The sequence below is a fragment of the Sporothrix brasiliensis genome (genome assembly GCF_000820605.1).
Source record: "Sporothrix brasiliensis 5110 chromosome Unknown Cont18, whole genome shotgun sequence".
Taxonomy (NCBI): domain Eukaryota; kingdom Fungi; phylum Ascomycota; class Sordariomycetes; order Ophiostomatales; family Ophiostomataceae; genus Sporothrix; species Sporothrix brasiliensis.
The window spans coordinates 1,800,206-1,814,652 of NW_024467137.1; the positions used below are offsets into that span (position 1 = coordinate 1,800,206).

The 14,447-nt window shown below is 53.8% G+C and overlaps 7 protein-coding genes across 7 annotated transcripts; 3 read left to right on the forward strand and 4 right to left on the reverse strand.

Moving 5' to 3' along the window:
• Positions 1-5,008: 5,008 nt before the first annotated feature.
• On the reverse strand, positions 5,009-5,716 carry SPBR_02014 (uncharacterized protein; the record flags this gene model as incomplete). Its single annotated transcript, XM_040760323.1, has 2 exons — positions 5,009-5,562; positions 5,623-5,716. 2 exons carry the CDS (start codon positions 5,714-5,716, stop codon positions 5,009-5,011), a joined length of 648 nt encoding a protein of 215 aa, XP_040619494.1.
• Positions 5,717-6,123: 407 nt separating this feature from the next.
• SPBR_01976 (cytochrome oxidase assembly) lies at positions 6,124-6,954 on the forward strand (the record flags this gene model as incomplete). The annotated part of the gene is made up of 1 exon (XM_040760285.1): positions 6,124-6,954. The coding sequence occupies one exon, from the start codon at positions 6,124-6,126 to the stop codon at positions 6,952-6,954; it is 831 nt and encodes a 276-aa protein (XP_040619495.1).
• Positions 6,955-7,358: 404 nt separating this feature from the next.
• Positions 7,359-8,579, reverse strand: SPBR_01789 (60S ribosomal protein L3, mitochondrial precursor; the record flags this gene model as incomplete). The annotated part of the gene is made up of 1 exon (XM_040760099.1): positions 7,359-8,579. The coding sequence occupies one exon, from the start codon at positions 8,577-8,579 to the stop codon at positions 7,359-7,361; it is 1,221 nt and encodes a 406-aa protein (XP_040619496.1).
• A 465-nt stretch (positions 8,580-9,044) lies between these two features.
• On the forward strand, positions 9,045-10,065 carry SPBR_01881 (uncharacterized protein; the record flags this gene model as incomplete). Its single annotated transcript, XM_040760191.1, has 5 exons — positions 9,045-9,117; positions 9,215-9,249; positions 9,374-9,500; positions 9,589-9,692; positions 9,769-10,065. 5 exons carry the CDS (start codon positions 9,045-9,047, stop codon positions 10,063-10,065), a joined length of 636 nt encoding a protein of 211 aa, XP_040619497.1.
• Positions 10,066-10,256: 191 nt separating this feature from the next.
• On the reverse strand, positions 10,257-10,961 carry SPBR_02016 (uncharacterized protein; the record flags this gene model as incomplete). The annotated part of the gene is made up of 1 exon (XM_040760325.1): positions 10,257-10,961. The coding sequence occupies one exon, from the start codon at positions 10,959-10,961 to the stop codon at positions 10,257-10,259; it is 705 nt and encodes a 234-aa protein (XP_040619498.1).
• An 802-nt stretch (positions 10,962-11,763) lies between these two features.
• SPBR_01876 (uncharacterized protein) lies at positions 11,764-12,798 on the forward strand (the record flags this gene model as incomplete). The annotated part of the gene is made up of 1 exon (XM_040760186.1): positions 11,764-12,798. The coding sequence occupies one exon, from the start codon at positions 11,764-11,766 to the stop codon at positions 12,796-12,798; it is 1,035 nt and encodes a 344-aa protein (XP_040619499.1).
• A 423-nt stretch (positions 12,799-13,221) lies between these two features.
• On the reverse strand, positions 13,222-14,415 carry SPBR_01804 (uncharacterized protein; the record flags this gene model as incomplete). Its single annotated transcript, XM_040760114.1, has 1 exon — positions 13,222-14,415. The coding sequence occupies one exon, from the start codon at positions 14,413-14,415 to the stop codon at positions 13,222-13,224; it is 1,194 nt and encodes a 397-aa protein (XP_040619500.1).
• Positions 14,416-14,447: the final 32 nt, after the last annotated feature.

A 14,447-nucleotide genomic window follows, 5' to 3' on the forward strand; every position in this document is an offset into this window, starting at 1 on the left:
AAAGAGGACACACAAGGTAAATTAAAAGACTGAGATCGGGACCGAAAAAACTCACAAAGACGAAGCTAGAACGATATGGGAGGCCCAAAAGCGAGAGCGAGCAGGCGAGGAAGAAAGAGGCAGAGAAAAATAAAGAGACCGTGAGACAGAGCGCAAAACCCGTGGTGTGAAACCAGTTAAGCTGTGGCTGCAAAAGGTCGGGTGCAGGATGGTGTGGTTTGGGGAAATGGAATTATGGACGGAAAAAGAAACCACTGGTGAGAAAGAAGTTCGGTCAAATGAAGAAAAAGAAAATACATGAAGAACAAAAAGGAAAAAAAGACGACAGAAAGGCCCTGATACAAGGTGACTCCGGGGTGAATGGAGAGCCAGTCGACGTGGAGAGAAACGCTGTATCTTAGATAGGGTACGCGTCGAATAAAATTATGTTGTACGAAGAACATAGGAGGTAAATATTGTGAGACTATGGATGGCCAAAAAAAAATCAAAAGAGCAAGAGATAAATGCATCAAACCAATGTCGGGGATACGTTAGCAGCCAAGTCTCGGCACGAGCCCCATGAGGCTTTTGAGAAGAGACGCGCGAATAGTAAAAAGAAAGAAAAGAGACGTGAACCCCTGCATAACGCAAGAAAACCCACAAAAAGCATTGATGATTTGAATCGTGGGCGGACAAGGATGTCGATGGCGGTGGTCGGCGTTCAGCCTAGGCCGCGTTTGGTTCCTGACATGTGGTGATGGGCAAATAATGCTACGGAGTAAATCGTACACGTACGGAGTACGGTATACGGCGTAGGGATACTCCATATATGTCCCCATCGAGAGGAACAAAGAGCAGATCTAACGGGGCCAGAGACGAGAATGTGAGCGGGAAGATATAAATGGAAGTATAAAAAAATGCAAGATGGAAGCTTTGCGGCGTATTACTTTGCGCAGACAAAAGTAAACAAAGTACAAGTAGTCCATCCGGACTCAGAAAAAGCCAAGCGTCTAGAGATGTCAAGATCCTTTACAAAAGAAACACAGTACTCCGTACATGAAGCAAGCTTGTAAAAGGTTAATGAACGAAGGAAATAGAAAGAGAAACAGAGCGACAGAAAAACAGAAAACATCTACCAGGGTGCCATGTGGGAAAGAAACGCTTAAGCAGCTGCTCGTGCGCGATGTCCAGTCCCCTTTTGTCGTTTTCATTTTTTTGAAATGTCATTACTCGCCGCCGATTTGGGCCCAAAAAAGTTGGCCCGTCTCCTTTCTCCATGGCACGGAAGAGAGCACCAAACTGCGACGGGAGCGAGAGCGAGCCAGAACCACAGTTGCAGTTCGTTTGGGCCGGGCCTGAGAGCGCTGAAGTGGACACGGCCAATGCGACGCAAAAAGGGGAGACCGAGAAAGCAAGGGCAATAGTCCGTAATTACTGGGCGATGCAAAAGACAACTAAATTCAAAAGACCAGTTTACCTCGACGACGCGGGTTAGTCGCGCGGACCTCTTTATTTCGTCGTCTTGCTTTACTTTTGCTTCTCAGAAACGAAACAGCCGAAGACCAAGCCAAGATTGCCCTCCTTTCCTCGCGCCCCAGTTTCTTGAGAACTGGAAAACGGGTCGTCGCCCACACAAGCTCCTCCGCGTGAAGGATTCGGCTGTCCTGCAGAGGATTTTCTCGGTGCTAGGGCCTGGACTGAGCGTCTTAATACTCGCTATAAGGAATCCTCTAGTGCACGAAAAGCTGCCGTCCCTGGTGTGTTTGAACGTGAAAAATAACGATAAATAACGATAGGACGCCCACTATTAAAGACATGAGTGAATAATTCAAAGCGCGGCTGGAACGTGAAACATCCCATCAAAGATGTTGTCCGTCGAGTTGTCCGTCGTGCGCACGGGGATATGTAAAATTGGGGCGTTCTACACCAGATAAACAAACAGAAGACGTCCGTCCATGAGCTCGGTCCTCTTACGATGCAGGCCAAAAAAAAAAAAAAAAAAAAAAAAAAAAAAAAAAAAAAAGAAAAAACGTGATGAAAGCATAACTGCTGGTGGAAAATCGGGTGTCTGTCCCGGCCAGCCATTTAGCTTTGTTTGGAACCCAGCTTTGATCGCTCAGCTATGATATTCATGGCGGCAAACTGCAGATGTTTGCACCCTGGTCTCACTCTCACACCACTCATATTTCCTTGTTTTTGTATCCATTCTTTCTGCCCTCTTCCAGCCTCTGCTCCATTCGCTTACCTTTCGCATTCTAGCTCCATGTTGCACAACATGCCCAATTCATTGTTCTCTTGAAACATACCCTTCTTTTCAGAACCGATAAAAACTTGGGGGGGGGAAGGAAGCTACCTTTTTTGTCACTCTCCTTTACTGGTATACAATGTACGACGTGACAGAACACTCTCTTACGATACCTCTAACATCTTGCACGCGGCTGTGCAGAATTGATTGCAGGCCCATTCTTTTCGCTTGTGAATATGTACGCACCCACCGATGGTCAGTAGGCAAAGGACGGAAGAGAAAGGTCAAAGCAGGTGTTCCGTTGTTCCGTTCTCCTTATGGGGATCCCGCATGGCCCAATGGTACCCTGTCTTTGCAACCCGAATTTGGGGACAAGTTGTTAGGTTGCTTTTTCTTAAAGAGAACTGACCGCTCAACTGCCTTGGCCTGTCTTCTGGTGTTTTGGCTTACTTGCTCTCTCCATTTGCATTTTAGTGCGCTACACCCATGTTGCATCTCAAGTGTAACGGTGCGCTCGGATGTCTATCAGTTTTAGCTATTTCGGATAAGGATCTTCGCTACTTTTAATGTCTTTCTCATCCACCCCATTCCTTATTCTTACATTCATTGTCCACCTGCTCAAATCCCTCCGTTCCATTATCCGCCTGTCTGCCATTAGCGATCGGAAGCAGGGGCTCTTGGAGAATTCTTCAACAGGACAGGATGCCACTGGGGAAATGGTTGTCAGTTTCCCCAAGCCCCGTTCTCCGTATGTGGCAACACGTTGTACGACGTAGTACTGTAAAGAATATGCTGTGTGTGTACATCTACGATGTACTGCATACCCATATGGAACAGCATCACCCCCTTGCCTTGATCCAATGGACAAATACGACGTACTCTGCATCGGTTCCGACAGCAAGTCCGGCTGACAGGCCTCTGCAGTTCCACCGATGCCATATACGGAGCATCGCTCCGTTTGGGGTGTTGGTTTTAGAAAAATGCCCTGGCCTGAGCCTGGCGCCAGGGGAGAAGCCTGAGAGAGGGGCGATGAGAATGAGAATGCCGTTGTTAAATGCGGATACATCGCCGTCTAGGAAATGGCATAGAGCTGGTACGTAAAACGTACTACAATTGACATACTTAACTTCTCCGAATCTCTGTATCTCTCTGTCTCTCTTTTTTGGTATTGTATTTGGAACGTTGTTAATTTGTCACCAGATCAAACAACAAAACATGGAAACGGGTTATCCGAGAATGACGCAACCAATAGACATCGGAAGGCATCCCCGATTCAGCCGGACCAGACGACAAGGAATGAGGGACAAGATAAGAGACAGTACCAACTTATCGAATTTGTCAGGGGAAAGAAAGGAACATTAACGAAATCGCAGCACAGACAAAGCAAGCCAACGGACACGTCCACGATAAATCGCTGGAAAGATGGGGAAATGCGGCACATAAACAAGAGACAGGACAGATGAGCCAAAAGGACTAAGGCAACGGGGCAATGTTATCGGACTCACTTCATGTACATCTGTGCTATGCTTTCCTAAAGGCAATGCGAGGGGTGCTGGGGGCTCATGTGGGATGCTGCTTCTCGAATTGAAGCAGCCCCCAAACATTGATTTACGAAACGGGCTTCACACCCTCTTCTGTTCGGCGTCTCTATATACCACCGGCTTAAGCCGTAATTACAGGAGGCGTCGGTCGGCAAGGAGGACGAAGCCGCATGTAAACGGTCTCTGGTCAGCTCAGTTAGTCGCACCTCTGACTTTGAGACGGATAAAAAAAAATTTCATCGTTATTTTTATTTATTTATTTTAAAAAATGGTCTTGGCGAGCTTGAGTATCAGATTTACACAGAATTGGAAAAAGAGCTGTGAGAAGAATGGAAGAAGGTATGGAATAACAGCTTGGTGATATTAGCCCACCGAACGATTGTGTTCTGGACATCGCATTTGTACACCACCCGGCACTCTTGTGTCGCTCTGCCGCGCCGTATGCATATTGTCCTTGGGATTTTGCAGCCGGCGAAAAAGAGTTGGCTGGCAGAATAGAGAATGTCAGGAAATGAGGTCAAAGGAGCTAGAGAAGGAGAGCAAAGAGACGACCAGGGGCATTTCGCGGTACGCCGAAAGTAACAGAATGTTCCGTACGAGTTCATCTTTATTACACAAGTTTTCGAGGTATCATGACGTACAGAACCTGTGCGAGGTGACAAAATATGGGAGTCTGATACGAAAATACGAAAGGAGACAGAAGCAAGAAAGAGACTCTTTTGGTCTAGGGACGTAAGACAAGGCGTTCTGCAAGTTTCCAAACGAACTGCAAGGTCACCAGTGGACTTGTACGACATGCAAGGAGGTCATTTGAGGCTGGTTGTGTGTGTCACGCGAACAACCCCTGCAGTGGGCCACTTATTGACGGAACGAGATGACTACGACAGAAGGAAAGATGGAGAGAAAAGAAAAAGGACGCAACAGACAAGAGAAAGGAGAAAGCCGAAACAGAATTAGGAAACATCAGACGAGAACTGCCAGGGGAGCCCTGTCTTTCCGTATCTGTTCTTCTCCAGCCCCAGCCTGCTAGATCATGCCATGTGAACCCACGAAGCACAAAAGCTCGTAATGGCGATAGAGGATGTTGGTAAACGGCGATGCCGGACGCAGAAAAAGTATCTGACAAAAAAATAACACAATCTGGCATTCTTCTCTCGCTAAACAGAATGCTCCATAGTCCGCTTTTCGCTGCCTCATATTGGCAACATCCCATGCTGCACGCCTTTCGCTTTCGTTTCCTGCCTCACGCGCCCTTGTACTCGTACCGCAACCGGCCCAGCTCCCGCTCGGGGTCCACACCGGCCATGGTCACCTTGGAGACTAGCACCACGCCATAGACGGCTGCAGGCAAACTGCCCAGCAGCCGATATGGCGTGCTGGATGGTGCTCCTCTGGACACGAACAGAGAGAGCAGCAGCACGGCACACAGACCCAGATTTAAAAAGGGCAGGTACACCTCCAGTGGCGGTGGCCGGCCGCCGGCGCCTGACCAGTCCGACAGGCGAAGCGGCGCGCCCGAAGTCTCGCGGCCTTTGCCTTTGATGTCGGCACCGCTCCACGCGTCCAGTACGCGGATGCCCGTCTTGGTGGGCGACTGCTGGTGCACAAGAAACGCCGTGGCGCCAAGCGATGAGATGCCCAGCATTGATACAATGGCCGTCGAGGGAGACGACGATGTGAAGCAAGCAATCAGAAAGGGGACCACTGCAAGGGCCGGGATGGCCAACAGCACCTGGCGAAACTGCTCGTTGCGCTTCTGGTTCTGTTCGACGAGCGACTGAATGAGCGTATCTTGTTCTGCAAAGTGTCAGCCACGGCCCAAAATACTCAAAAGCACCGCATAAATCGACAGCTTACCCTCCTCATCGAGGACTTCCGGCTCGTCCAAGTGAGCGGCGTCGTCGTCGTCGGTCGTATAGCGGAATGCGCGGCGCACACGCGCCGTGGCCATAATGGCGAATTGTGAAAAGTTGCAGTTTGGTGCGAGTTCGTCAGTGTAAAGGGTGTGCTACCCAAAGTCCATGGTTTTCTAGATGCTGTAAAAAGAGATGCCAGGTTGCTTCTTACGTTTGTCGCCTTCCTTCCGTCTGATGGTTGACATGTCGTCGCGTGCCTGCCTTGCCATGACGTGTCTAGGGGACATGCACTAAAACGCACCACCACATGCACCTAAACGGGGTTCAGATAAGTACCCGCGATACGGGGTTTTCTCCAGTGCGGGACACGACTGCTTCCCAAGATCAGTCCATTTCAACGACCAGCGACGCCCTCCAACCGTCTGGACACCAAACGACCGGGGACGGCCTCAACTGCGCCTCCTCTGCTCTCCCGCACTCCATTCGCCACACGCACATAACCATGCTGTCCACAGCGGCGGGGAGACGGGCCCTCACCGCTGGCCTGCTGCGGCCGCGGCAGCCCCTCGGCCTGGGTCTTGGCCTTGCCCGTGCGACTTGCCCGGCTCTCCTCATTCTCGCCTTTTCCCCCTCTTCTTCGCCGTCTTCCACCTCTTTGTCCCTTTCTGCCTCTACCTCTTTGGCCGGACGCCGTACATACGTCTCCGCACCACGCCCCGGTGACGGCCCGCTCATGGAGCGGCGAGCGGATCGCGAGCTGCCCGATGTCGTCAAGGGCCGCTTCCGCTGGTCCCGCACGCTGCCCTGGTTCCTTCTGATCGTCGCCGGCTGCAGTGTCGCCATTTTCAACTACCAAAAGGCCTCCAGCCCCGTTGTCGCCTCGACGCTGTATGCGCTGCGCACATCCCCCAAGGCGAGGGCGTACCTTGGCGACGAGGTCTACTTCCAGCAGCGCATCCCCTGGATCGCCGGCGAGATGAACCAGATGCGCGGCCGCATCGACATCAACTTTATGGTCAAGGGCACGCGCAACACCGCGCGCATGCGCTTCACGAGCAACCGGCCGACGGCGCGCGGCGCTTTTGAGACGGTTGAGTGGAGCCTGGAGACGAGCGACGGCCGCAAGATCGATCTGCTCGAGGACGTGACCAACGACCCCTTCCGCGGCATCCAGATCCTGCCCGAGGAGTACGTCGAGTCGCTCGAACAGGACTTCGGCGTCGTCCCGCCGCCGGGGGGTGTGCACAGTGAGCATGGCAGCGCGGTGATTTCTGCAAATGCACTGCAACCGGTGAAGGAGACGCACGGGTTCCGGCAACCGACGAAGCGGTGACGAGGATGAAAGGTGGACGGAGCGTGGCGATGGTGACCACTGCGAAAAGAAAGCCTTTTTTCTTTTTCTCTTATTTTTATTTTTCTTTTTTACAGAGTTCGGAACTCGCTTGAGCGGACATGTGTTTCTTATTTGGTTCAAAATATAGGATGGCGAGTTCTGGGTGTTTTGTCTTCGCGGCTTCTGCATTTCGGCTTTCCGCTCTTCTACACTGTACACATATCCATTACTTATGAGAAAATGAAAAGTAAATCAATGAACAACACGAGACACAATCGTGAAAAATGGGTCAACACAATGTTTATGCTACTATCAGTACACGAGAATCCCTCGGAATTTGGAGAATATACAATCGCTATTTTAGTCCCGTTCACCCTCCTCGTAACTACCATATAACACGGCTCTCATGCCCTTGGTTGTGGTGCCTCTGCTGGTGTGTCCAAAACAGCCTCCGGGATAGGTGCCTCGAACTCGGTCTCGACCTCGACGTCCCCGCTGTCCTCCACTGCAATACCCTCTTCAATCGACAGATCCGAGAAGCCCTTTGACAGCAGTTCGGCAATGCGGCCCTCGCGGCGCGCCTCCTTTAGCTCCAGATGGCGCACGCGCGCTGCCTCCAGCTGCTCGGCCGCCCACGGCGAGCGCTCCTCGACTTGGACGCGCGTCTTCTCAATAAACGCCGTGGCCGGCGGCGGCTTCTTGACGGCGTCCTGGATCTTGACCAGCGCGCCCTTGGGACCGCCCACGGCGCCCTTGACAACCACAATGCCCAGGTCGTTGTCCACCTGCAGAATGTTGAGGTTCTGCACTGTCACGCGCTCGTTGCCCATGCGGCCGGGCATCTTCTTGCCCGGCATCACACGGCTACCGCTGCCCTGCGACGGGCCCGTCGTGCCCATCGTGCGGTGGTTGAGCGAGTTGCCGTGCGTCTTGTTCTGGCCCTTGAAGCCGTGGCGCTTCATACCACCGGCAAAACCGAAGCCACGCGTGTTGGACCGCACATCGACCCACTGGCCCACGTGGAACCAGTCGGGCTGGATTGTCACACCGGGTTGCAGCAGGCCCGACGCGTTGCGCACGGGGAACTCGGCGAGGTGCTGCTTGGGCGCAATGCCCTTGGCCTCGTAGTAGCCCAGCTGCGGCGCCGTGACGGTGGCCGCGCGCCGCGTGCCGCTGCCAATCTGCACGGCCCAGTAGCCGTTTTTGGTGCGCGTCTTGTTGGCGACGACCTGCACGCTGTCCAGCTCGAGCACCGTGCAAGGGATGCGCGTGCCGCTCTTGCTGTAAAAGCCCGTCATGCCGCGCTTGGTCGCCAGCACGCCCGTGCGCAGCGGCGTTGTGTTCTCCTTGCGCTTGAGCGCGGCTGCAGGCCCCGTCGTCGGCGCAGGCAGGCCGGCTGTCTGCTGGTTGAACCGCGTCGGCTTGGCGCCTCGCCGCGGTAATGTGCTCCATCCGTACTTAACACCACGGCGGCCCTCGACCACGCGGCCGGACAGCACTGGTGTTGTTGTGTGTGTAGCTATTGATGTTGTCGTCGATGCTGCCTCTGCCATCGTCAGTGCCGTCGTGGTGGCCGTTACCCGCTGCAGGCCAGCCCAGCACCGCGGTAGTAACCGGGGTGCCATTGTGTGATTGTGGTTGAGTTGTTGTTCTTGTGTGGGCGAGAGGTGAGCGGGGAGATGGAGGAAGGGCGGATAGCGCCGGGGGACACGTGTGTCGTGATGCGGCACAGCCAATTGTGCCGTCTGTGCGTCGTTCGAAAGGTCGCTCGGGGTTGCGTCGGTCGCGTGCTAAACACCTCGTCTACAGTTGAATGAGTTTTCGCCAGTGAAGCTATTCGTGTGGTTAGTGAGAAAAAATTGAAGGGAAGCTTGAGCTCGCTTATTGACTAGTGTGTTGTGTTTACTTGTATATATCGAACTAAACGCTATATATTAATACGCATATATACATATTTGCCCAAAGGCCAAATTCTCGCCAAACAGGCAGATCGCTCGGTTCACTACTTCTACCATCCGCACGAGAGAGTCGACGTGAGAGCCGCTCCCCGTCTGCTTCTGCGAGGTGCATGTTCACGAAGCCGGCCGAAAATGGTGTACTACTTCACATCGACGGTCGTGGACCCGCCGGCGTACATCTACGTGGGCAAGGACAAATTTGAAAGTACGGCAACGAATGACGCTAGTTGTGGCGGAAATTGAACCTGCGAAGCCGATTCATTGTTGAACATGTGAAAAACTGACATTAAGACGGTGGATAGATGAGGACTTGATCAAGTTTGGCTGGGAGGAGGACGTATGGTGAGTCTCTTTTGAACCGCATGCGTTTAGTGTGATGCGCTTAGACTGACAAATTCAGGGTATGTTTCGGTCTGGACAGAAAGGCATAAAGAATATACATTTTATTCTGACGTTTCCAGTTCCACGTCGACAAGCTGTCTAGCGCACATATTTATCTGAGACTGCCCGAAGGCGACTCGTGGGAGAACATTCCCGAGGATCTGGTCAAGGATCTGGCACAGCTGACGAAGGCCAACTCGATCGAGGGTGCGTCAACTAATAAGTTTATGCCAATCTTGTTGGAAAAGATTTTCGGCTTTTTTTAATCAAAAAGTGCACTGGCTAACCCATACAGGCAACAAGAAGGACAATATTACTATCATCTATACACCATGGTCCAACCTGAAAAAGGACGGCAGCATGGCCGTGGGCCAGGTCAGCTTTAAAGACCAGAAGAAGGTGAGCACTATATTGGACCCGGACTGGTCGACCTAGGACACAAAATTACTATATGTGCACCGTACTCACGTCACAGGTCAAACGCGTACTTGTCCCGATACGGGAAAACGTCATCGTCAATCGGCTCAACAAGACCAAGGTCGAGAAACACCCGGACCTGCAGCAGGAGAAGGAAGACCGGCAGCGGGAACTGCGAAAGCGGGTGCAGGCCAGCCAGCAGGCGCGGAAAAGGGAGGAGGCTCGCATCGCCAAGGAGCGGCAGGAGATCAAGTACCGCAAGGACCACGCGTACGACGAAGTGTTCACGGAGGAGAACATGGAGGAGTCCAGCAACCAGAACCGGGCCGAGGACTGGGAGGACGACTTTATGTAGGACGGGAGTGGAATTGCCCTGTGGAGGTGTCGCCTGGTTTCGGGTAGATGTGGCCAAGATATAAAACAATATGAAAAATCTAGTGAATTCATAAGTAGCATTACAATGCGATCTGTCGTTTCTCGTCTTTGTTTTACGGCCACCGCCCATTCTATTTCCTACACTTTGTCATGTCTCCCACCTCTCCCACGCTACTTCCCCCGCCCACCACCACCGCCAATATTGCTGCCCATCTGGTTCACAGACGTGCCCTTGAGTGCGTGGTCGGCCGGATTGGCAGCGGCCTCGTACAAGATGTTGACGGGCGCGCGGCCCAGCTGCATCCACTCGCCGCGGAAGCCCAGGTAGCTCAGCCGCGTTACGTCCTCCTCACCGTCGCTGAAGTTGTCCGGGAAGAAGAGTGTCAGTCGGCGCACCTGGCCAAACACAGCGCGCTTAACGGCAAACTCCTGGATGTCGGACGTCTGCGCCAGCTCGAAAGTCTGGGTCGCGTGCCGGGCCTCGGCCTCCTCCTCGGCGGACCCGAAATCGAGGTCGTCGCGGTTCTGGAAGACGTGCAGCGTGCGAGGCGCGGATGGCGACGCCGAGCTGCGCAGAAGGATGGCGTGCAGCTTGACCTGGCCGGTGAAAGGGACGTGCATGAGCAGCTGCTCGTCGACGTCGCTGGCGAGCTCGGGCTCTTCTGCGAGCCGCTGGTCCCAGGTTTTCTGCACAATGGCGCGGCCGGCGCCTGACGTGGCTTCGTTGAGGGTGATGACTTGGGCAAAGTCGACGTGCTGGTAGAGCGAGAACTGCAGGGCGGGCGTGATGTCGTCGGAATGGTCGTGATCATGATTGTGGCCGTGGTGGTCGTGGCCACCGCTGCCGGCGTGCTCGTCATGGCAATGGTGGGACATTTCGACAGCAATCCAGATACAGCCCTAGACCAGGAATTCTGTGGGCTGTAGTCGGGCGTGATATTGTGGGTGTTGTGAGTGTTGTATTGTCGTCATCTGAATTGCCAAAGAGGTATGACGTTCGTTTCAGAAGCTCTCATTCGAGGGGTAGTTTGAGCCGATGCTTATTAGTGCTCTTTGGAGAAGCATAGGGTCTAAATGGGCACTTGGCAGGTGCATTTAGTGCGCTAGATTTAGCGGGTCGCGCCTACCATTTAGACAGCTTTAGTGGCCAATGCCTGCAGTGCATTTTCTGCAGCCTAGACAGCAGCAAAACGACGGCTGAGAGTCTGCCGCAAAATAGCTTCTAGATCTTTTACGACTTCAAGACCACAACCCAGCTCACCACATCCGCCCTTCTGGGCTCATTTTACGCCGTCTCTACCCTCTCGCGTCATGGATGCGACACGCTCTCCCGCACATAGTTCCCAATTCCCACTGCGGTGGCTATAGCCGGCTCTCCATCGTGTTTCTGGGCTCTCCTCACGCGATCTCCGGATCGTCTCTCCTCTCCCCTTCTCTCACATAACCACTCGCCATGCTGCTCCCCAGAATACCGGGGGTGGCCTTGCGAAGGCCGGCTGTAAGGCGCATCTGTGTGAGATGCTTGGCGTTACAGAGTGCTGGCTTTGTGACAGGGCCAACCACATCCCCATCCCTGGGCCAAGGTACTACTCAATCCTCCTCCTCCGAGGCCCCGGCAACGGCGTCAGCATCCATACCACTGGACCGGCCAAAAGGTCCCAAGCGGGGAAAGACTGCGATGCCGCCACAGCCAGGGCCTCTGAAGCCGCCATGGCCGGATGCCAATCCAGACGCAGGGCCTCAACGGCGCAAGATCTATACGAGCGAGAAGGGCTTGATCGAAAACGCCATTACCATGGCCCGCATCGATCTCCCATATAAACTGCCGTTTCCCTCACCCGGTAAGAAGAAACACACGGGCGATCCCATCCTGTCCATTGCCGTGCCCCGTCCCCCCGACTTCCGCAGGGACTTTACCAACCTGGGGCCGGACGTGGTGGCGCCCTGGCGCAAGGGCGGCGTTTTCAAGCTCGTGTCCGAGAAGGAGATTATGGCCGCCGGCACCTCTGTTGATAAAAAGTTCACCAAAAGCTACGGCGTGCGCATCCGCTACAGCCACCAACACAGCCTCCATCCCTGGTCGGCCAATAACCTGGCGGCGTCTCCGGGCATCGAGGACGCGCTCGGGGCCAGCGACGGACAGGGTGTAAGTGCCGCCCCCAGCGGCTGGCCCGTCGGATTCCCCCATCCCTTTTCGGAGATGGCACGGCGCAGGTACGCCCTAAAGAACCGCTCAGACCCGCTGTGGTGGTTCGCAATTGTGTTCGCCGCCGAGGGACAGCTGCCCAACAGCAACTTGGTGCGCAACAAGATGCGGTACAAGCTGCAGAGCGCAGTGGAGGCGGCGCTCCGGCAGCGAGGCTATGCCGCCAACGGCGTCCGTCTCGATGGTTCGGCCGGTGCGAATGCCAAGTACAGCCAGCTGTATGGCTCGATACGCGCGGATGGGCCCCTGGTTCAGATGCTGACGGCGCCGTACGACGAGCTCGTGGGCTTCTTGGCTCAGGCCATCATTGTCGTGGAGAGTCTTCTCGGTGGCCGGAAGCAAACGAAGCTGGAGCCAGTGCGCAGCGAACCTGAAGGCAGAGGTACGAGCAACGACGCAGGCTACAACACGGGCAAAATTATCAAGGGGGCCCAGGAAACCAAACAATACAAGGGAAAGAAATCCAAAGACCGCTTCCACCTGCTGCTGGATCCGGCACTCTTTTGAGAGGACAACAAGCCGAAGCAGCAATATACCCATAGACATGTATTTGTAGAATTGTGTAGGAATATACGTGTGCGATGCAGTGTCCGAGTAATGCAAATGTTGAGGGTCTAGCATCGGCCCAAGTATAAACGAGGTCTCCAAATGTGAACACTTTGGTTCGGAGAAGGAGGCCGTAACTATGTCTTGGCAGGTGCTGTTTCAAATAGAATAAATGTAATAAGAATAAATCAAGGAAGCTTGCTGTGCTACAATACTGTACAGGTTTTAATAACTATAAAGGAAGAGGGGACAATAAAAAACACCTATTGTACAAAGCAAAAAGGGAGGGGGGGATATGACAAAATAACAGCCCGATGTAAACGAATCCTTTCCTTTCAATAGAAAAAAGTCCTGTAAAATGCAAATGTGGGCATTCAATTTTCACTATGCAAGATCATTGTCTTGTCGCACTTGTTCATCGACATCGACATCGACATTGATAAGGGTGCCGTCATAGCCACCGTTCGGCTGCACCACCTCCCCGGCAGGCACAGCCTCCTGTCCAACTGCGACGGGGCCGAAGTTAAAGAACTCGTCTAATGAGTCCAGAGCAAAGTGGGATTCACCATTGATCCCAACCTGTGCGGCAAAGACGGCCGCATTGTCGACCTCGGGTGTCTCGTACGGCGGCGGCGGCGGCGCATCTGTTGGTTCCTCCACAGCCGAGTATCGGTGACGGCGGATCCATCCACGGTCTTCGTCCAGCCAGACAATGTCCCAGGCATTAATGGGCACAATATCCTCTGTGTCGACTAGGGCGCGGTGGCCGTCGCTGAGAGAAAGCATACAGAGCCACCACAGGGCCAGCTCTGTTGTCATGACATCGTGCCGCGCGCCCTTGCTGAGCTCGGTGTTCCAAGGAACCGGCATAAATGCCACGGTCCAGTCGGTCCATGTGGTGTCGGTATATCGCGTTTCTCCCCGCTGGACTTGTGTGCCTCGGGAGCCAAAGCAGCATACCACGAGCTCGTCGTCGGTTTGGATGTAGCCATACCGTGTCTCCGATGCCCTGCAGAGGTTCGCAAGCTGGCGGAGTGGCCATCGTCTCTCCTCAACCGAGGGATTCAGATTTCCAAAAAGTGTGCTGGCCCTCCACTTACTACTGGTCCGTCCAAGGCCCACCACGAGCGTATCTTTTCCGGCATTGCCCAGACCAATGATGTGATCAATGACGGTCTTCTTACAGTCGTTCCGTGGTATTTTGGCCACCTTCTCGCCGCTGGCGTCCGAATAGGAGTGGCGGATGGCCATACCAGTGTGAAGGCCCATGGTCTGTTTGGACCACTTGACAAGCGGAAGCACCGTGTCATCGTTCCAAGCCAGCAAGGTTTTTGGGCCGTCGTCGTTTTCAACGGCGAGGTTATTGAGGCTGCTCGTGGGCGGGAGTTTGTTGGTGTACTCATCGGGCAGAGGTTGATCGAGGATATGGCCGTAGCTTTCGTTGAGCGTGGCCATGGTGAATTGGTCCCACACACGGATCGACGGGCGCGGCCATTTCACGCCCTTGGAGTTCTTCGTGTCCCTGGACTTGCACTCAACAAATGGCTTGTGGCGGACAAGTGCGTCACGCAATGTCATAGAGGTTGCCATTATCTGAGCTCCTGATGTAA